This window comes from Oncorhynchus gorbuscha, linkage group LG07 (genome assembly GCF_021184085.1).
Source record: "Oncorhynchus gorbuscha isolate QuinsamMale2020 ecotype Even-year linkage group LG07, OgorEven_v1.0, whole genome shotgun sequence".
Taxonomy (NCBI): Eukaryota; Metazoa; Chordata; class Actinopteri; order Salmoniformes; family Salmonidae; genus Oncorhynchus; species Oncorhynchus gorbuscha.
The window spans coordinates 67,737,537-67,759,427 of record NC_060179.1 but is presented as its reverse complement, the minus strand read 5'-3'; the positions used below and the strand labels follow the sequence as shown (position 1 = coordinate 67,759,427).

Below are 21,891 nucleotides of genomic sequence, written 5' to 3'. Positions count from 1 at the left end.
AGACCACCACATCTGCCCACCTGCCATGTCAACGGCTTTTGGCTGACTTAGGTAGACTTTCAATTGCATTCTCCTCACATCCTCTCCCCTTGCCTCCTTCTCAAAACCCATTGGAGAAGGTCAAAGGGGAGGGAAGCAAGTAGAGAGGACGCGAGGAGTATGCAATTGAGATTCTCCCCTAGTACCCACGCTAACGCTATTCCTCCCTCCCACGCACTCCTGAAATGTCACCTCTGCCCAACAACCTATATCCCCTCCCTCACCCTAACTCTCCCTCAGCAGCGGTAACTTCTGATGAAGATTTTCCTTTCAGCTGTGACTCAACTGTGAGGATTCTGAAGGGGGTTGCCTGCATTTTCAAGCACTATGGGCCAAGGCTGTGAGAGGTCAGACGTGTGGGTTTACTTTCAGAATTACATTGTTAGAAAGAGTGAAAAAAATGTAATGAGAATTTTGTTAAAGTGAAACACGTATGTGTGTGTGAGAACCAAGATGCTTTAGAAACGTAATGTGGATGGTTTAGCTAAAAAATATGAGCAGGTCAATGTGGTAGTGTCTAACTGCACTTTGGCACAGGCCCATATGTCTCCACTGGAAAACACACCACACATCAGTAATAGAATCACTCTAAAAACAGAAAACACAGAATAATGTCATTTTTGAAAACCAATCATTGAGCAATATCCAGTTACTCACATACGAAATGTAGAAATATGTTCTGTAGAGTTTGTTCATACGCAAGCACACACACACACACACACACACACACACACACACACACACACACACACACACACACACACACACACACACACACACACACACACACACACACACACACACACACACACACACACACACACACACACACACACACACACACACGCACAAATACACAGTGTTGAAATAAGCAACAAGACAATGTCAGGTTTTCTTAATAAAAATAATTCATTTCAGGACAACATATAAATAAGTATTGAAACGCACAATACAGATAATATTTGATATGAATAAATACTTAACAAACAAAACAAAGCTTTTCATACAATACCCTATTATTGAAAGGTTACACAAAAATGTATCTCACAACTTTTGCATGTTTTGTTACAACTTTGCGTGTTTACGTCTAACATTGGAATGTCCCTATGCATGTCAAGGAAAGTACCATCCTAAATTCCGGAGCAGCTTATTAAGTATTGTGCAAGTAGTATGTGATGATCAGAGTTCCGACCCATAACCAAAGAGCATGTACTCCTTTGATGTCTCGTAATGAACTAATTGCCCTTATATTATATTATTTGTATCATCTGATTAAAGACCAGATCTCCATCTAGGCTACCATAAATCTCGTTTATAACAGACGTCAGATATGCATATTGAACAGACGTTCTTTTGTTTCAACGCTGCTGTTGGTTAAGAGGTCACGAGAATGCTTTGTAGATGATGGCACGTTTTTTTGGCAGGAACAAAAATGTCAGTTCAAATATATAGATATAAAAGAAGAAAGGGAATGTCAGTTTGCTTGCGCATATCACACAGGTGTGAGTACTGGAGTGAGGCATCGTGTGAGCAGAGCAGATTTCAGCAGAGCCCCTACGATGAAGAGGTACTCTACTGCAAGCCAGGTTCTACGGGTGGAGAGGTATTCTACTGCAGGCTGGGGCCTACCAGCTCATGGTAGCTAAGAGCACTGGCTGCCATGCCACAGCTACATGGTGTGAACCAAGCCAAGGGGGTGTGTTGCTCTTTCATTTTTTCCCCCACAGGTGTATTTGTTTACCTTCTCTTGGCCTCCCTCCCTCCTCTGACTGAGGTATTGAGCTCTAAGGGGATTTCTCCTGCACTCATGTTTTCTTTCCTTTCCTTTCAAACGCACACTCCTTTCTTCACTGGCAATCCCCTTGGACGAGATCAACTGAACTCTGCTCTTATCTTTCTCTGTAAGTTAGTCATTAACTTGGAGTCTGTGTGAAGGTAATTGCCCAGCATTAACAGAGGCCACATATAGAACATACTGTAACGCGGTACAACTCTCAGGGCAAGCATTAACTTGTATTTCTACAATACAGATACAAAAGTGGTCAACAGCAAACAAGAACACAACCACAAAAGGCAACAGCATCTGTACTGCCAGCAGACATCTATGCGGCGGTGGGAGAGGTTGAATATTATTGAGTTCTAACTACTGTTTTCTCCGTCATGTCACAGAACCTCCATGTTTGCTTTCTGTACAAGTAGCACCATACTTTTAAGGGTCCTGCCCACTCGCAAATGCTCAGAGACTGTACATTAGCTGTCTAGGTAGGTGCAGTTTTTGAGACTGTAACTACTCCTGTTTAACACCGAATTTTGACTAAACAAACTCATTTTGGCAGTGCATGATGGCTTTGGCACAGCTTTGCACTTGTCAGAACTTTGGTCAATGAGGTTCTTAAACAAAAGCTGTGGTTTATCACATTATTGTGTAGGTAGCTAGCTGCTTGATAGATAATTCCTTGGCCGTATTATTAAGCAGTTTACACATTGCGCTTTTTTCAAGATACAATCAGTAGTCCAGCATGATACAGTATGTACTTAGATACATACTGTACATATGTTGTCAGTTTTATGACACGTATACCTCACCTCTCATCCTGTACACGTGAGATAATAATAATTGCACTAAGAGGTATTCTGCCGGCCATTTCTACTGCCCCCGCTCTTCATGAACACATTTTAAAATGGGCTTTTGGCCGTAAGGTCACTAGTTTCAGAGATGCATTGACTAGCATCGTGGCACGGCCATGTTAATCTTCCCCAAACCTTTGGGCTCACCCCCTGTAGATCTGCTTAAAGAGGTCACATTCATTACAGTAGCCTTGCTTCTCTTGGTTAGCATAGTGCTCACAGCCTAGGGTTTTACAGCGCTGCTTTGTCTTCTCTTTAGGTGCCCCTGCCCTCTCCCTGCGACTCTCTCTCTGCCCCCGCGTGTTTCGCGTGTGGCACTCTGGACACAGGTCTGTGCAGCCGGGGGAGATGTTACTGCAGCCACTCCGCCTACACGTTGCCTGGGTCTGGGTCTGCGTCTGTCTGGTTTTGTCTCTTTCTGGTTTAGCTGTTCGCTGCAGAGAGAGAGAAAAACAGAGGAACATTGTCACTTGTGGAGACAAATCATTCAATCTGATCTAAGACTTTTATTTACTCTCTGAAACATTGTAGAAAATTATCTGCAATTCAAAATGTGGTGTACAGCCACTGGGCCCTGTGTGAGAGGGAAGGAGACACTCACCATGACCAGTGGAGGGGAGTGGGTGCCGGGAGCCCTGGTAGCAGCCTGGTTGAGCCTGGTGCTCTGCTCCTTTACGTAGCACTTGTTGCAGTAACCCTCCAGCATGACCTTGCCCATGGCCCCACAGTCCGGGCCCCGACAGCGCGAAGCATCCTGGAAACCTGCCTCTGACGCGTGACGACTCTGGATTGGAGCAGGGGGAGGATGAGGGGTCGCCACTGGGGGAGGTGAACACAGCAAAACCACACGTCAAACTCACATATGACCACACATAATATCAACTTATCTTGAGATTCCAGTAAATTTGCAGGTTTCCCAGTACTGTCTAGTGTAAACATTTTGTTTGTTTCATGTTGTCTCTAAGTATACTGATATATATGTAGATTAATAGTAGACATGACAACTGTGGGTTTGATGTGGCCTGATTCCCTTTGATGAAATCAAGGTTTTGCTGGGAAATGATTAGAATAGCATTTCTTGTTAAAATGACTATGAGCAAGCGGCTGATTAGACTTACGGTGGTTGGTCTGATAGTCCAGGTAACAGATGGTGCAGAATCCAAGATTCTGTTGAGTCCCGAAGAACTGGCATCCCGACCTCTTACAGGGCCGGCCAGACGTGTGGCCGTTGAGAGCCGAGGTGCCTGAGCGCTCAGAGTCCCTTGGCTGGGGCTGGGTCCATAACGACCCAGAGGAGGCCTCTATCCTGGCTGTTGCCGGTGGCTGGGGATCCTCGCCCCTCTCCGTAGCAGTCCTCTGGAGGCACGGGGGGCACAGTCCGTTAAATATCCTGAAGGCCTTCTGGTGGCACACGTTGCACCGCTCTGTCTCCTGCTCCCGTCCCGCGCCCCACTGGGGCCAGCCAAGGTGGGCAGGCAGGGGGAGGCCCGATGGGCCATCAGCAGTGGGTGCATTCTGCCGGGTGTTGAAGCAGCGTTCACACAGACCATCGTGCTCCACACTGAGGGTGAAAAGGCAGCCGGGTGTCTTGCACTTCATGGCGTGGGTCTCGCTGTACAGGCTGAGGCTGGGCGCCGTGGGTGGGGGAGGGACAGAGCGTGGGCTGGATAACACTGCCCGGCAGCCACTACTACACTCTGGCTCACAAGCCTGACCACCGCCTTTCGTAGGAGCGGCCTCTATCCTCCCGTTAGGCTGGCCCTGGCGTTTCTCAAAGCACTCGTGGCAGTGTGGCTGGGTGTCCACGGAGACGTAGAAGGTGCATCGTGGTGTGGCACAGCGGATCTCGATAAGGGACAGCTGAGACACGGAGAAGGGGGGTGGTCTATGGGGCTGGGCGGCCCACAGTTGGTCCTTGTCCTCCTGCCAGCGCTTGTACTCGTGGTTGACCAACTGGAGGTAGTCCTCCATCAGGTTCATGTCCTCAGGCAGGTTCCCTTCATCCAGCCTGGGAGAAGCAACATGGAACACACTCAGAACTATTGATAGGCTAATCACACACCTCTCGGCCAGGTCGTCATCTATTGACAATTGGTTCTCAACTGACCCACTCGATTAAATAAGGTAAATACAAATGAAGTACTATTATGCCACAAACATACTTTTAAAAACAGATTTGTAGTGCTTTATATCCTGTTCTCTGTAGTTCCCCATGCCTCTAGTGTCCCACCCACCTGGCAGCGTTGATGATGCGTGTGGTGTCATAGCCCAGTCCAATGACAGGGATTTCAATCAGCATCAAGTAGTCCTTCAGCAGCCTCTCCTTCTGTGTCTGCTCCTTCTCCATCAGGAAGTGCACCTTGAGCTCCTCGAAGCCCCCACGACCCGGGTTGATCAGCGGCACCGCTCGGATCTCTGGGGCACACAGTCATAATAATAATACATGAATAATACATAGGTGTTCGGTATATACCACTGTTCTGGGACCCAATGACGCCGTACAACAAAAACAGCAGAAGAAATTACTACATTTAGTAGGATGCGGTATATAGGTCACATTCACCCTCATTCTACAAGCACTCCTCAACAGGGTAATCTATCAATGACGGTTACTGTACACACCCGGGCCACTGTCTTTGATGGTGATGAGGGGGGCAAAGTGCTGGGAGTCGTAGCCGAGCACTATGGGGTATTTGTAGCACTCCCCTGGAGGCCAGTGTAAAGGCAGGTAGATGCCCCCCACATTGAGGGGAGAGAAGGAGGAGCAGGATTTCATGCTACGTAGCACCTGGTCTGTAAGGATACAGCCATGAGTTAGACACTGGACACCATACTTGACTGATTGCTTCTACTGCAATAGCAGACAGACCTACAGAAAGAGGTACAGAAACTGTACACACCAGACCAGGGTCAAAATAATTTGTCAAACACTTTAAAAAATGTATGCTTGAGTTTGACCTGTACAATTGAACCAACAGAATAGAGACGGAGCATACTTGTACAATGTAAACAAAACTTCTGATGAACTGAATGATGAAAGGCTCCATTGAGAATGGCTGTACCTGCGATGACAATGATGGGCCTGCGGAGGATGTTTGAGAGGACAAAGATGTGTATGTCTTCCAGGGAGTCAAACTGCAGCCCGTTGCTGCTGGATACAGGTGATGCCATCTTGATGATCTTCTCCCATTCCTCCTCCCAATTCTGAAAATACAAAACATTTTGAGATAGTAGTATCTTAATGTTCAAAGCAGCCTAACAGGTGAAACTACTAACAGACCTGGGTGATACTACTAACAGGTGATACTACTAACAGACATGGGTGATACTACTAACAGGTGATACTACTAACAGACCTGGGTGATACTACTAACAGGTGATACTACTAACAGTACCTGGGTGATACTACTAACAGGTGATACTACTAACAGACCTGGGTGATACTACTAACAGGTGATACTACTAACAGACCTGGGTGATACTACTAACAGGTGATACTACTAACAGGTGATACTACTAACAGACTTTGGTGATACTACTAACAGGCGATACTACTAACAGGTGATACTACTAACAGACTTTGGTGATACTACTAACAGGTGATACTACTAACAGACCTGGGTGATACTACTAACAGACCTGGGTGATACTACTAACAGGTGATACTACTAACAGGTGATACTACTAACAGGTGATACTACTAACAGGTGATACTACTAACAGACTTTGGTGATACTACTAACAGGTGATACTACTAACAGACTTTGGTGATACTACTAACAGGCGATACTACTAACAGGTGATACTACTAACAGGCGATACTACTAACAGGTGATACTACTAACAGGCGATACTACTAACAGGTGATACTACTAACAGGCGATACTACTAACAGGTGATACTACTAACAGGCGATACTACTAACAGGTGATACTACTAACAGGGATACTACTAACAGATACTACTAACAGGTGATACTACTAACAGGTGATACTACTAACAGGTGATACTACTAACAGGTGATACTACTAACAGACTTTGGTGATACTACTAACAGGTGATACTACTAACAGACTTTGGTGATACTACTAACAGGCGATACTACTAACAGACCTTGGTGACACTACTAACAGGCGATACTACTAACAGACCTGGGTGATACTACTAACAGGTGATACTACTAACAGGTGATACTACTAACAGGTGATACTACTAACAGGTGATACTACTAACAGGTGATACTACTAACAGACCTGGGTGATACTACTAACAGGTGATACTACTAACAGACCTGGGTGATACTACTAACAGGTGATACTACTAACAGGTGATACTACTAACAGGTGATACTACTAACAGACTTTGGTGATACTACTAACAGGTGATACTACTAACAGACTTTGGTGATACTACTAACAGGCGATACTACTAACAGGTGATACTACTAACAGGCGATACTACTAACAGGCGATACTACTAACAGGCGATACTACTAACAGGTGATACTACTAACAGGCGATACTACTAACAGGTGATACTACTAACAGGTGATACTACTAACAGGTGATACTACTAACAGACTTTGGTGATACTACTAACAGGTGATACTACTAACAGACTTTGGTGATACTACTAACAGGTGATACTACTAACAGGTGATACTACTAACAGGTGATACTACTAACAGACTTTGGTGATACTACTAACAGGTGATACTACTAACAGACTTTGGTGATACTACTAACAGGCGATACTACTAACAGGTGATACTACTAACAGGCGATACTACTAACAGGTGATACTACTAACAGGCGATACTACTAACAGGTGATACTACTAACAGGCGATACTACTAACAGGCGATACTACTAACAGGTGATACTACTAACAGGTGATACTACTAACAGGTGATACTACTAACAGGTGATACTACTAACAGACTTTGGTGATACTACTAACAGGTGATACTACTAACAGACTTTGGTGATACTACTAACAGGCGATACTACTAACAGACTTTGGTGATACTACTAACAGGCGATACTACTAACAGACCTTGGTGACACTACTAACAGGCGATACTACTAACAGACCTGGGTGATACTACTAACAGGTGATACTACTAACAGGTGATACTACTAACAGGTGATACTACTAACAGGTGATACTACTAACAGGTGATACTACTAACAGACCTGGGTGATACTACTAACAGGTGATACTACTAACAGACCTGGGTGATACTACTAACAGGTGATACTACTAACAGGTGATACTACTAACAGGTGATACTACTAACAGACCTTGGTCAAATATATACAATACGTCAAACACTTTCAAATACTTGGGCTGCACTTGACATAGCTTGCCTGGTACAATGACACCAATGGAATAGGCCCAAAAGTGCAAACTCCAAAATAAATTAAGCACGCCTTACTATACTTTCCAAGTATCTGACATTATGCAATTATCATTATGCACCCAGGTCTGCCATAGTAACACCATCATAGCCGTAGCAGGGCCTCCGTTCCTCACCATGGTGCTGTAACGCAGGCCAGTCTGGGTGAACTCCTGAGACTGCAGCAGCTCAGTCTGGAAACGGGCTCTGAAGTTGCCCGTGTCTGTCTCCTTTAGCACGCTGAACAGGGCCTTCCTCAGGACCAGGTCTGTGTCCTGCACCCCCAGCATGTACTGAGATGCAGCATGGAGAAGACAGTTCCCATCTCCTGCAACACATGAGAAATGGGAGTAGATATTACATACGGCACAGGATCCCCACTAGAACACATGTAAACAATAATAGCATGACCTAGACTTGCGTAAGGGGGATATCACATCCTTTATTAATAACAAGCCTGTGTCAACAAATATGTCGACTGACTTTATTATGTTGACGCATTCAACTTTGTAGAACTCCGTCTGGTTTGAGCCAGACACGTACAGTAGATGTTACGTTTATCTCGAGTCCTTTAATAGGAATCTGTGTTTATGTGAAATACAAAGTGCCCATCCTCACATCACCACAGGTAATACTGCAAGTCATTAACGGCAAAACTATCCATGACAGACAAAGACCTGTATCGCTTGGAGAAAATAGTCTAAAAGGAGAGGGGATTTCCAGACAAGCTCTCACAGTGCTCTTTAGGCATCCATTATATCTGACCATCATTCATCACCTTACAGAGGAAATATAAAAAGGCCTGAGAAAGATTGATGTCAGACTCTATCAGCACTGTTAGTTTTTGTGGTGTACTTTTATCTGCATTCCTTTTTTATCTTCTTTGAGAGACCAGAGAAAAACGTTGTGCAGGTACTGTGGGCTTTGACACATTAGCCTGGTCCCACACTTTATGTACAGAGGGGAGAACAAGTATTTGATACACTGCCGATTTTGCAGGTTTTCCTACTTACAAAGCATGTAGAGGTCTGTATTTGTTATCATAGGTACACTTCAACTGTGAGAGACCGAATCTACAACAAAAATCTAGAAAATCACATTGTATGATTTTTAAGTAATTAATTTGCATTTTATTGCATGACATAAGTATTTGATCACCTACCAACCAGTATGAATTCCGGCTCTCACAGACCTGTTTTTCATTAAGAAGCCCTCCTGTTCTCCACTCATTACCTTTATTAATTGCACCTGTTTGAACTCGTTACCTGTATAAAAGACACCTGTCCACACACTCAATCAAACAAACTCCAACCTCTCCACAATGGCCAAGTCCAGAGAGCTGTGTAAGGACATCAGGGATAAAATTATAGACCTGCACAAGGCTGGGATGGGCTACAGGACAATAGGCAAGCAGCTTGGTGAGAAGGCAACAACTGTTGGTGCAATTATTAGAAAATGGAAGAAGTTCAAGATGACGGTCAATCACCCTCGGTCTGGGGCTCCATGCAAGATCTCACCTGGTGGGGCATCAATGATAATGAGGAAGGGGAGGGATCAGCCCAGAACTACACGGCAGGACCTGGTCAATGACCTGAAGAGAGCTGGGACCACAGTCTCAAAGAAAACCATTAGTAACACACTACACCGTCATGGATTAAGATCCTGCAGCGCATGCAAGGTCCCCCTGCTCAAGCCAGTGCATGTCCAGGCCCATCTGAAGTTTGAGAGAAGGTCATGTGGTCTGATGAGACAAAAATAGAGCTTTTTTGGTCTAAACTCCACTCGCCATGTGTTTGGAGGAGGAAGAAGGATGAGTACAACCCCAAGAACACCATCTCAACCGTGAAGCATGGAGGTGGAAACATCATTCTTTGGGGATGCTTTTCTGCAAAGGGGACAGGACGACTGCACCGTATTGAGGGGAGGACAGATGGGTCCATCTATCGCGAGATATTGGCCAACAACCTCCTACCCTCAGTAAGAGCATTGAAGATGGGTCGTGCCTGGGTCTTCCAGCATGACAACGACCCGAAACACACAGTCAGGGCAACTAAGGAGTGGCTCCGTAAGAAGCGTCTCAAGGTCCTGGAGTGGCCTAGCCAGTCTCCAGACCTGAACCCAATAGAAAATCTTTGGAGGGAGCTGAAAGTCCACATTGCCCAGCGACAGCACCGAAACCTGAAGGATCTGGAGAAGGTCTGTATGGAGGAGTGGGCCAAAATCCCTGCTGCAGTGTGTGCAAACCTGGTCAAGAACTACAGGAAACTGTAATTGCAAACAAAGGTTTCTGTACCAAATATTAAGTTCTGCTTTTCCGATGTATCAAATACTTATGTCATGCAATAAAATGCAGCTGAATTACTTAAAAATCATACAATGTGATTTTCTGGAGTTTTGTTTTAGATTCCGTCTCTCACAGTTGAAGTGCACCTATGATAAAAAATTACAGACCTCTACATGCTTTGTAATTATGAAAACCTGCAAAATCAGCAGTGTATCAAATACTTGTTTTCCCCACTCTATCAGTCTTCTATTGTTGTCATCACGCCATACAACATGGCTAAAAAAGACTGGACCACTAGGCCTAAGACACATACAGAATTGGTTTAAACTCTAACTGTATTTTAATTAGACAGTTGTATGGTCCATTGGCACGTTAACACTGAAATAACCTAAACTAAATAAGAGAATGAAAGAACAGCCTCCAGTGATGACTGGATAGGGTGACAGACAGGGGCTGAATGAGTAAATCAGGTAAACGAGTTGCGTATGCAGGTTTTAATCCAAGTTTAAGAAATCAATGGTAAACTCTATGGAGAAAATGTTGACTCTTATTGCAGGGCGGCGGGTCTTTTTGTCATTGTGAAACATCAGTGAGTACGGGGAGCCTAGCTCGTCTGAAATACCCTGCTGCCTGCCACACTAAAGAGAGGAATTTCCCTGAGTGTGGTTCTCTGTGACTAAGTGCCGTGAGGCTGCTTTCTTCCCATGTCTGCTGCTCCATAGACATCAGACTCTGGACTTTCCAGAGGGGCGGAGCTTGGCTCGGCTGGAACGCTTTCTCTTTACGAGCTTCGCCGACGACCAGTAGAGGTCTCATTTTCGCGTGGGATTATATATTTTTATATTTACACACGCATATTTCTCTACTTAAGAAAGGAAGTTCTGAGTACTGACATCTGACACCTTCTGCCTTCCTCTTTTTTGTCTTCCGCCAGGCTGAAGAACCAGTCTGGGCCTGTAGAGGTGGACACTGTGTTGCACCACAGTTTGTATATATGTACTACTATATATGCACTGCTATATATGTATTACTATGTGCACCACTATGTAATATGTACACCACTATTATACCTATGTAATATCTGCACCCCAGTCTGTAGATACCAGCTGCCAATAGAGGCAGGACATGAGCCTAGTAGGGATACAAGGGAAAGGGGCCTAAAATGTTTTTTCTCTTTCTATCCTTTAAACAATTTGATGTATGAGGGGAAAGCTTTCCGTCAGTAAAGGGAACATTCTACCCGAGTAACAACAAACCTCCGCACAGAACAGGAAATCTTGATTATGTTCCATCTTAAGGTTGAATCATACTGGACGAAAACCTATTTCTGGTAAAAACACACTATGCTTGTTGTGTTGTCAGAATCTTCATATGTAGACGTAAAACGTATACCTGGGGTGTATTCAGTGATTTGAAAAGATTTGACATGTTGCAGATAGAAATGGAATGAGATCTGACACAATTGCCTATTTTAAATGATAAATGGCAAATGTATATGTACTTCTACATAATACATTTCTATCTGAACTTTCTGTAATGTTGCACTCTGCCGAACACTGAACAGACCCCTACAGTTGTATATTAATCAGACAATAAAAAATCAAATATCCTGGGCAACCCAGGTAACCCTGCCTTTGAATGTCTGCCGTCAGACTATAAAATATTGTTGGTAAATGGGCAATTCCCTGGGAAAGTCAACCTGAGCATGCACAATAAAGTTAGTCATTTGCAAACGAAACCACTTTCATAATTATCCAAGGTCTAAATGTTGGAGTGCAAGCTTTATTTAACCAGTTGAATTTGGGCCAATACAGAGTAGGAGAGCTTGTTTTCCCACTCACAGCTGTCCACTCGTGTTTGTTAAAAGGTTGAGATGTTAATGAAGTAATACAGACCTAATGGAATGTCTTCAGTTGTATTTGCTTATCTTACAGTCTTGTGAAGATGGGGGATGGGGGGGGGGGGGCAATGTAACATCTAAGCCCCTTACATGGGATCGTCTTGAAACTTACTCTGCAATGTTAACTTTCATCAAGTTGTTTATATATGAGTATCCTTTTTCAGCGTTATGATGGTCGTAACATCTATAACGGTTGTGGATGTGATGATATAGATTTATCATATCTTACCTTCAAAAGCATGTGCATTCACACATTTTGTGTGCTTGTTCTGGGATGTAATTCTTAGACTTTTACAGAAGTAATATTGATATATTGAACATTATGTGATATAATTTCCCATACATGGTAGGAGTTTTTTAAAGATAGAAAGATGAAAAGAATGTTTATCCACAATCTGTGATTAGTCCTGGAGTGTTATTCAAATGAAACCCCTCAAAATATGCTGACTTCATTCAGGGTCCAGTAAAATGGATTGGTGTTATATGCACATCTACAGTATTTTACCTCATTTGCATAATGTTATATCATATTTCCAATAAGGTGTAATACAAGAAAAATGACATATTTGTGTCTACATTCAGTTGGTAAAGGTTCATTTTGAAATACACTACCGTTCAAAAGTTTGGAGTCACTTAGAAATGTCCTTGTTTTTGAAAGAAAAGCTCATTTTTTGACAATTAAAATAACATAAAATTAATCAGAAATACAGTGTAGACATTGTTAATGTTGTAAATTACTATTGTAGCTGGAAACGGCTGATTTTTTATTGAATATCTACATAGGCGTACATAGGCCCATTATCAGCAACCATCGCTCCTGTGTTCCAATTGCACATTGTGTTAGCCTTTTAAAATTATAAACTTGGATTAGCTAACTGATCATTAGAAAACCCAGACTCAAAATGGCCAGAAACAAAGATCTTTCTTCTGAAACTCGTCAGTCTATTCTTGTTCTGAGTAATGAAGGCTCTTGTACAATGCTATGTAGTACTCCACAGAACTGCGTAAACTGGCTCTAAGCAGAATAGAAAGAGGAGTGGGAGGCCCCGGTGCACAACTGAACAAGATGATAAGTACATTAGAGCGTCTAGTTTGAGAAACAGACGCCTCACAAGTCCTCAACTGGCAGCTTCATTAAATAGTACCCCCAAAACACAAGTCTCAACGTCAACAGTGAAGAGGCAACTCCGGGATGTAGGCCATCTAGGCAGAGTTGCAAAGAAAAAGCAATATCTCAGACAGGCCAATAAAAAGACAAGATTAAGATGGGCAAAAGAACACAGACACTGGACAGAGGAACTCTGCCTAGAAGGCCAGCATCCTGGAGTCGCCTCTCCACTGTTGACACTCTAATGTACTTGTCCTCTTGGTCAGTTGTGCACAGAACAAGAATAGACTGAGGAGTTTCAGAAGAAAGATCTTTGTTACTGGCCATTTTGAGCCTGTAATCGAACCCACAAAATCTGATGCTCCAGATACTCGACTAGTCTAAAGAAGGCCAGTTTAAAATGCTTCATTAAATCATAAAAAACGTTTTTAGCTATGCTAACATAATTGCAAAAGGGTTTTCTAATGATCAGTTAGCATTTTACAATGCTAAAATTGGAATTGGCTAACACAATATGCTGTACGCTCTGTACGCCTATGTAGATATTCCATTAAAAATCTGCTGTTTCCAGTTACAATAGTAATTTACAACATCAACAATGTCTACACTGTATTTCTGATCAATGTGATGTTATTTTAATGGACAAAAAAAAAAAGCTTTTCTTTCAAAAACAAGGACATTTCTAAGTGACCCCAAACTTTTGAGCGGTAGTGTGCATAAAGGAAAACAATGACCCTGATAGGATGTGGGGTATGGCCTTACCCTATACAGTATATTATCAAGGCTACCTGTAATCCTAAGATACTATGCTTTTTGCTGACATCTTAAAAACGTTCCAGATGACCAAACATTTTTATGTCTATTTCAGACTCCGTAACTTTCATAATGGAGGGTGTAACATCCATAACGGTAGCCATTTCCTTCTAAAGGAATATTGCAAATTAAAATATTTTCAAAAGTATTGTTTTTGTGTTCAACCAAACCTTTCCTTCGAAATGGCTATCCATGTTTCAACCTAGGACTTACAAACTCAGACTTTTGCTAATATGTTGTCTTCCCAAAAAGCTTGTCCATTTCATGTAACATCCATAATGCCTCTTACTTGCTTCATTTCTCCACCATGCCAATATTTAGATTTGAGCTTTTTGGGATATACACTCACCCTAAGGGTTACTATAGATGCACACATCAACCTTTTCATTTATATTTTGTTTGGCCATTCTGTGACACATTAAAGTTGTGATTTTGCCTAAAACCAGTATGTGGTATTCTCAGTATTCTCATTTAGAATACTGTGAATTTTTTGTCAGCAACAGAATGACCATCCATTATTTGGCAACAGTGGGAATCCACTGGCTCACAATGTCCTGCTTTGTCTCTCATGTCCTGCTCTGCTTCTCCTGTCCTGTTCTTATTCACCGGTCACCTGACACAATAGATTAATTCCAGTGAGTCAGCAGCCAGCCAGCAACAGACAGGGTGGTCCTCCTCAGTCTGAAAGTCCTCTGCTGAAAGTCATGGCTGCTGTGTTATTCATAGGAGAGGCTATTGTATACGCTGATTTCCCAAATCAAGGCCTAGCTGGGCCCTCCAGAAACTTCTATGAGAAAATGCTATCCTTTTGTAAGGAAGGAAATATGTATCATGTTAAAGGGTGTTTCTGAATTGGATTTCCAGGAAGACAAACTTTTGTTATCACTATCATTTTACTGGAAATACTGTAGTTTCAACATGTAGAGAAAAGCCAATAGCCTATGATTCATGTACTGTTACTTTGTTATGACAGCATTAAATTACCAAAAGTTCAAGACGTCTATTCCACAGGTGATAAGATATTTACCCTCAATAAGACAACACAAAAGCAAGCCTAATAACCTGGTTATATCTCCTCCTGACAATAACATTCCATATTTGCAATGATTCAATGAAATTACAGGATTGACATGGTAACTCACCCACGTGTGAGTCAAGACAGGTGGGTGTGTTTGCTGTATGATTTGTGAATAAAGGTCCAACTCACTTAGCTACTTATTGAGAGAAGGGGTATACCCAAACCTCCACTGCAAGGTATGAATCTAACCAGACGGAAACTGAGCACTACAGAGTTTGAATGCGTCAACAGAATAAATTCAGTCAACATGGTCTTTAGAAAAATGGTGGGGAAATGATCACTATGACACCATAGAATTTCTGCTTTGGGATCTCCCACATAATTACCCTAGACGTCAGGATTTAGATACGCTGAACAAATCCTGTACTGTAAATCTTCAGAGTCATGTTAGGTACCAGTCAAATCAAGAGCTGCTAATGGTCATTCGAAAAGATAATCAATCTCACCATTGTCATTTACCATAATGTCTGAGTACCCGTGTTTCCCCTATATTGATTTAGCAGCGTTGGCCCAGCGCTTTTAAATGGATATTTGTTGGCTCAATGACTGGAAGTCTATGTTAACAGCTAGCATGTCATTGTGCTAACGCTAGTAGCAATGCACCCCACTACCCCAAGTTACCCTGCCACTGCTGCTGAAAGAACTCATAGGGGAAACAGTATGAGTAACTCTTACTCTTCAGTGTCAAGGTCTTTCAAACTCCTTTGACAAATACCATCTCCCCTACTACCAGCAAGAGGAACAGAAACCCAAACTAATACATTACCATTGGTTCTCAATGGCACCATCTTCTTGACCTCGCGGCACCAGTTGAGCTTCTTCTCCTGCTCTAGGGAGCTCTGCATGGCCCTGTCCAAGATGGCTGCCTGGATGACCTGTTGGAAGGCCTGGGGGAACTGGCTCATGCGGATCATCTCCAGGGTGTAGCGGTGCATTCCCCGCAGGTGGTGCATTAGGCCTCCGCTGGCCGCTGGCTTCACCACATCGTTAGGCACCCGCTCCCGGATCTTGACCGCTTTCAGCAGGTTACTCACAAAGAGGAACTTGGGCAGGAAATTCTGTCCCTGGGACATGGTGTTCACCAGATGTAATGTGTACAAACGCAGAACTGAAGAGGAGAAAAATAAAAAGTTGTTGGTTGGTTTCATTGGCAGCACGTGGTTCTGATCACTGGACTATACGGGCCACTTCTAATACTAGACAAATTGTGGGTAATGAATAAAGACAAACAAGAGGGCTTTTGTGTTCTTTTCCAAGTTAGAATTTCCCCACAGCCTCTGCCGCCCCAATGGGATTGAGGCACATGACAGACGCCTTCTACAAACTGATGGTGATTTCCAGACCCAAAGCCACTGCCCAGACCCACAGCGCTGGGCAGTGGCTAGTAGAAATCATAAGGCCCACTCACACCCACCATCACAGAAAAGTCGTTAATACTGACAATGATGCATAAGAACTGCACAGGATGGAACTATTAAAAACCCTTACAATTCTTTTCAGTATTCAAGATGGAGGACCATTGAAACAGGAACTTGAAAGTAATGTGTTTTAACATCAAGAATAACACATTGCTCATCAATCATAAGTCATCTCCCATCTGTAGAACAGTCTGTCAGATATCTGTACCCATTTCATATATGACAATATGCTGTTAAAACCTTATGGAAAGGTACCTACCTACAATGTGAAATATACTGTAACTGTATATTATGGGCACCATATACATTATTTAGAACAAAACAATTCAAGCAACAAAGCAATTCAAGCATCCATCATCAATTACGGTATAGATTACCTTGAAGGCGCATAATGTCATTGTAGGAGAACCTCTATATATCCATGTAATAAGGAGACTGTCGCTCTTTCGATATTGGCAGACATTGAAGCGTTGGCACAATGGTGAGCGCTGCGGTTTACACAAAACACAATAACAGGAGTCTGCTGACGTCCGGATTACGTAATTCCTCTGACAGCAACGGTTGAAACATTGTAACATTGCATCGCGAGTATTGTCAAAAACATAGTTACAATGTAACATTAATTATTTAATCCACTGGGTAATGTTTTTTTAATTGCTTGAGGGTGACGTCTTCGTAAACAATGGCTGTCAGAACCATGGCGCCCATGCCAACGCGCATACCTCTGTCTGTGTCCCCAGAAACTCAATGCTACGACCAAGGCCTCTCAATGTTAGTCAATAGTACATATATTTCAAATGCTTAAATGAAAGCGAGTTACAATCCTTGGTAAATAAATATAGAGAATATGAATGAATATTACCTGTGCAATATGTCGGTACAAAGACTACCAACAAAGCCTAAGGATGCTCCGGGTAGTCCTCTGCCACTTCAATCAGGTTAACCGCAGCAGTCCACACAACGCCATTCAGCTTTCTGCACAATCAATTCTATTTTGGTTGATTCACTGTATAGACCGTCAAAGCATAGATCACGTCCCCCAACTTAATTTAGTTAATGTAGACGGAGAAAAAAAACTGACTAAAGGGGATTTCCAGTGTTAGGGACTTTCCACATATCTCTGTCACAACCTTCAGACGTAGTTACATCTCACACACAATAGGTGGTGTCTGAGCGAAACGCCATTAGGCTACGTTCTCCGGGTTGTGTTGGTGACGAATAGCGTACTGAAACGCCTGGTCCCACCTACCGTGCACAGACGAGCGTTAGTGAGCACAAAGAGGGAGCGTCATTTTCTGACTCTTGTGAGACAGACAGCCAGCCCTAGAATAAATAATTACATTGAAATGAGAGAAGTCCTGAATCTGACCTAAACACTGAATTAGATGAATGCATAACATGTAGGCTTACTACATACGCTAGTCGTATTATGGGAAAAATATATTTCTCCAATCTATTTGACCTTTAGTTAACTAGGCAAGTCAGTTAAAAACAAATTCTTATTTTCAATGACGGCCTAGGAATAGTGGGTTAACTGCCTTGTTCAGGGGAAGAAAGATATGTTTACCTTGTCGGCTCAGGGATTCGATATTTCAACCTTTCGGTTACTAATCCAACGTTCTAACCACTAGGCTACCTGCCGCCCCAAAATGCATTGTCATGAATAGAATATAATGCAATATAATATAATTGATACTTCATTGTCCATTTTTTTAGAATGGCTGCTGGTCTGCCTCTCTATCCTCTCAACAGTGTAGGTAGGCTACACATACTGTGCTCAAGGATTTGCAAACACATTTACATGGAGATATCTGATTAATCTCAAATAATTATTCTAGGGTGAGGGGTTTACACACAATTCATTTGAGTTTATTAACAAATGTAATGAATATAAAAGGATATGTGTAATTACACGTAACCTCATGTCTACTCTATATAGACAATTATTTGCACCAGTCTTCATAACCAACCCTCAGCTACACAGAGCCTCATACTTTAACTGCATTGTAAATAAGAGTGTTTAGGTGCTCCCCCTCTGGTGTAATGCAGTCTGATGAAGGTATGTTGCAGCAACTGTAGAGGAAGTCAGGAAAGAATTTACCTGGTCCTCTACCAGATAGCAAATGTGCAGTGTAGAACTAAATCTATACGAATTGCAATGGCATTATTGCTAATGAAATCCATGGTCCATAAGCATGACAGACAGCTCGATCAATTAAACTGCAACAATTTGATTTCATACGGTATACAGTACAATACTAAAGTTAAACTTGAGTCATTACTAGCGCTGCGTCACTATAGTCAAAGAGGAAGTGGCGAAGAGAGAGGTTTTACTCCGCCCTAAATCGTCTACGAAAATATGCCCACTAAGTGGATTTTTTGTTGTTGTGTGGTGTCGTATTTGGTCAACACAAAATATAATTGCTAATTTGCTACGTGAGGCTTATTTGATCGAATAGACGTTTCGTAATAGTTACAAATGCACTGATATAAGTGTGAATAACGATTTATGGGAGTTGTGCCTGTTGTCATAGAGATAGATAGAGGACTCATCGTGAATATAACCCACTTTAGCATGGACATTGCTATTTAGGGCTTCCACTATTTTAAAGTAGTCAACTGGGTGGGTATTCCTATGAGTTGGGCGCAATCAGCCAATATAGAAGAAGAAAATTGACTACTTTAAAATGGAGAAAGCCTAAATGGCGCTGCTCATGCTGTCACAGACGCTATAGTGGCACAGATACAAAGAGGAGTCCTCCCTCTCTATGGCCTGTTGTTCACACCCGTATCTGCCCTCTCATTGGCTAGAATGGTCCCACCTGATCTTGCCTCCTCCCGCCTGCCTTCCGTCTTGGAGGACATGTATTTCCATTGTTAGAGCGGTCACTTGACTATCTTTTCAATATAATAGACAATCTTTGCTATAGTCTAGCTAGCCTAAAGCCAATGCTTGGTGATATCAATCCTAAGCAGCAGTGACATCTATTGGATATAGTTATAAAAAGTAATTTTTGGGAAATGTGCAAAAAGTAACACAAGGGGGCAGACATGTTACGTGGTGAGAATGTCACAGAATAAAAGGTGGCCTATCATCCAAATTGACATGCACAAAGCAGATGCTCCATATTCTGCAATGGTTTAAATACTCCATGAAAGTACAAAACACAGATGGTACCAAAATATCTTACTCAAAAACAGTTCTCAACAGCATGAACTAGAATTGGGTGCATAGGCATGTCTTGAATTTCAATATTGATTGGTTCCCTCACCATCAAGTGGTTGCATTTACTCCACATGTAGCTGTTTAATAACTACAATCTTGTCGTTAAGGTTGGTTACTGCAGTGTATCCATGGCTTATTCATACCAATACAAAGATGAGAGAATCTTGATTGATACACTGTATACAATGAGGGTTTGGTCCATATAGGGGTGGCAGGGTAACCTAGTGGTTAGAGCATTGGACTAGTAACCGAAAGGTTGCAAGTTTGAATCCCTGAGCTGACAAGATACAAATCTGTCATTCTGCCCCTGAACAGTCAGTTAACCCACTGTTCCTAGGCCATCATTGAAAATAAGAATTTGTTCTTAACTGACTTGCCTAGTAAAATAAAGGTTAAATAAAAAATTATAAAATAGAAGATTTCTAATTGTATGGTTTGGTCAATGGGCCTTCAATGTGGAGATAGGGTGCACACAAACAATATACAAGTTTGTTGCTTAATTACACTTTGGATGGTGTATCCCAGTCACTACAAAGATACAGGCATCCTTCCTAACTCAGTTGCCGGAAAGGAAGGGAAATGCTCAGGGATTTCACAATGAGGCCAATGGTGACTAAAACAGTTACAGAGTTTAGTATTTTACAGTTATTGAATTCAGTATTTAGCCAACCGCAACATTTTATCTGCTGCCTTTCTAAAGGGAGGCTGGTGGTCAATGGACTTTACCAATGAGAAATGTAACCACAGTCATACACAGCAAATGCTTTACTGTATTCGATCACTGCCCTACAGTGCCTTCAGAAAGTATTCTCACCCCTTGACCTTTTACACATTTTGTTGTGTTGCAACCTGAATTTAAAATTAAGTTTAGATTTTTTTTGTCACTGGCCTACACACATTACCCCATAATGTCAAAGTGGAATTATGTTTTGCAACATTTTTACAAGTGACTAAAAAATGACAAGCTGAAATGTCTTGAGTCTGTAAGTATTCAACCCATTTGTTGTGGGAAGCCTAAATATGTGCTTAACAATTCACATAATATGTTGCATGGACTCACTGTGTGCAATAATAGTGTTTAACATTATTTTTTAATGACTACCTCTTTTCTGCACCCCACACGTACAATTATCTGTGAGATTCCTCAGTCCAGCAGTGAATTTCAAATACAGATTCAACCACAAAGACCAGGAAGGTTTTCCAATGTCCTGCAAAGAAGTTCACCTATTGGTTAACAAAAGGAGACATTGATTATCCCTTTGAGCATGGTGGAGTTAATAATTACACTTTGGATGGTGCATCAATACACCCAGTCACTACAAAGATACAGGCATCCTTCCTAACTCAGTTGCCGGAAAGGAAGGGAAATGATCAGGGATTTCACAATGAGGCCAATGGTGACTAAAACAGTTACAGAGTTTAATGGCAGTGATAGGAGAAAACTGAGTATGGATATACAACATTGTAGTTACTCCCCAATACTAACATAATTGACAGAGTGAAAAGAAGGAAGCCTGTACAGAAAAGTAATACTGAAGTAATACTGCAAAAAATGTGGCAAAGCAGTTAACTTATTGTCCTGAATACAAAGTGTTATGTTTGGGACAAATCCAATACAGCACTTATTGAGTACCACTCAATATTTTAAAGCATAGTGGTGGCTGCATCATGTTATGGGTATGCTTGTAATCATTAAGGACTGAGGAGTTTTTCAGGATAAAAAATAAACTTAATGGAGCCACAGGCAATATCCTAAAGGAAAAACTGGGTCCGTCTGCTTTCCACCAGACACTAGGAGATTAATTCACCTTTCAGCAGGACAATAACCTAAAACACAAGGCCAAATCTACAGGGGAGTTGCTTACCAAGAATACAGTGAACGTTCCTGAGTGGCCAAGTTACAGTTTTGACATAAATCGGCTTGAAATCTATGGCAAGACTTGAAAATGGTTGTCGAGCAATGATTAACAACCAATTTTACAGAGCTTGAAGAATTTTA

General features: G+C 42.2%; 1 protein-coding gene across 2 annotated transcripts; it reads right to left on the bottom strand.

Moving 5' to 3' along the window:
* Positions 1 to 929: 929 nt before the first annotated feature.
* LOC124040271 (tumor necrosis factor alpha-induced protein 3-like) lies at positions 930 to 17,928 on the bottom strand. 2 transcript variants are annotated; one of them, XM_046357287.1, is made up of 9 exons: positions 17,529 to 17,928; positions 16,015 to 16,356; positions 8,203 to 8,393; positions 5,730 to 5,871; positions 5,290 to 5,460; positions 4,902 to 5,082; positions 3,786 to 4,675; positions 3,269 to 3,486; positions 930 to 3,101 (listed from the first exon to the last, which is right to left on the bottom strand). In XM_046357287.1, the coding sequence occupies exons 2-9, from the start codon at positions 16,319 to 16,321 to the stop codon at positions 2,811 to 2,813; spliced, it is 2,391 nt and encodes a 796-aa protein (XP_046213243.1). In that variant the 5' UTR covers positions 16,322 to 16,356; positions 17,529 to 17,928; the 3' UTR covers positions 930 to 2,810. The 2 variants fall into 2 exon arrangements, with proteins under 2 accessions (XP_046213243.1, XP_046213242.1); XM_046357286.1 differs by lacking the exon at positions 17,529 to 17,928 and adding an exon at positions 17,044 to 17,324.
* Positions 17,929 to 21,891: the final 3,963 nt, after the last annotated feature.

Coding starts and splice junctions, on each gene's coding strand:
- LOC124040271 (XM_046357286.1), bottom strand. Junction 3,487..3,785: donor GGACTATCAGACCAACCACC/GTAAGTCTAATC, acceptor CACCTCCCCCAG/TGGCGACCCCTCATCCTCCC. Junction 3,102..3,268: donor ACTCCCCTCCACTGGTCATG/GTGAGTGTCTCC, acceptor CTCTCTCTGCAG/CGAACAGCTAAACCAGAAAG.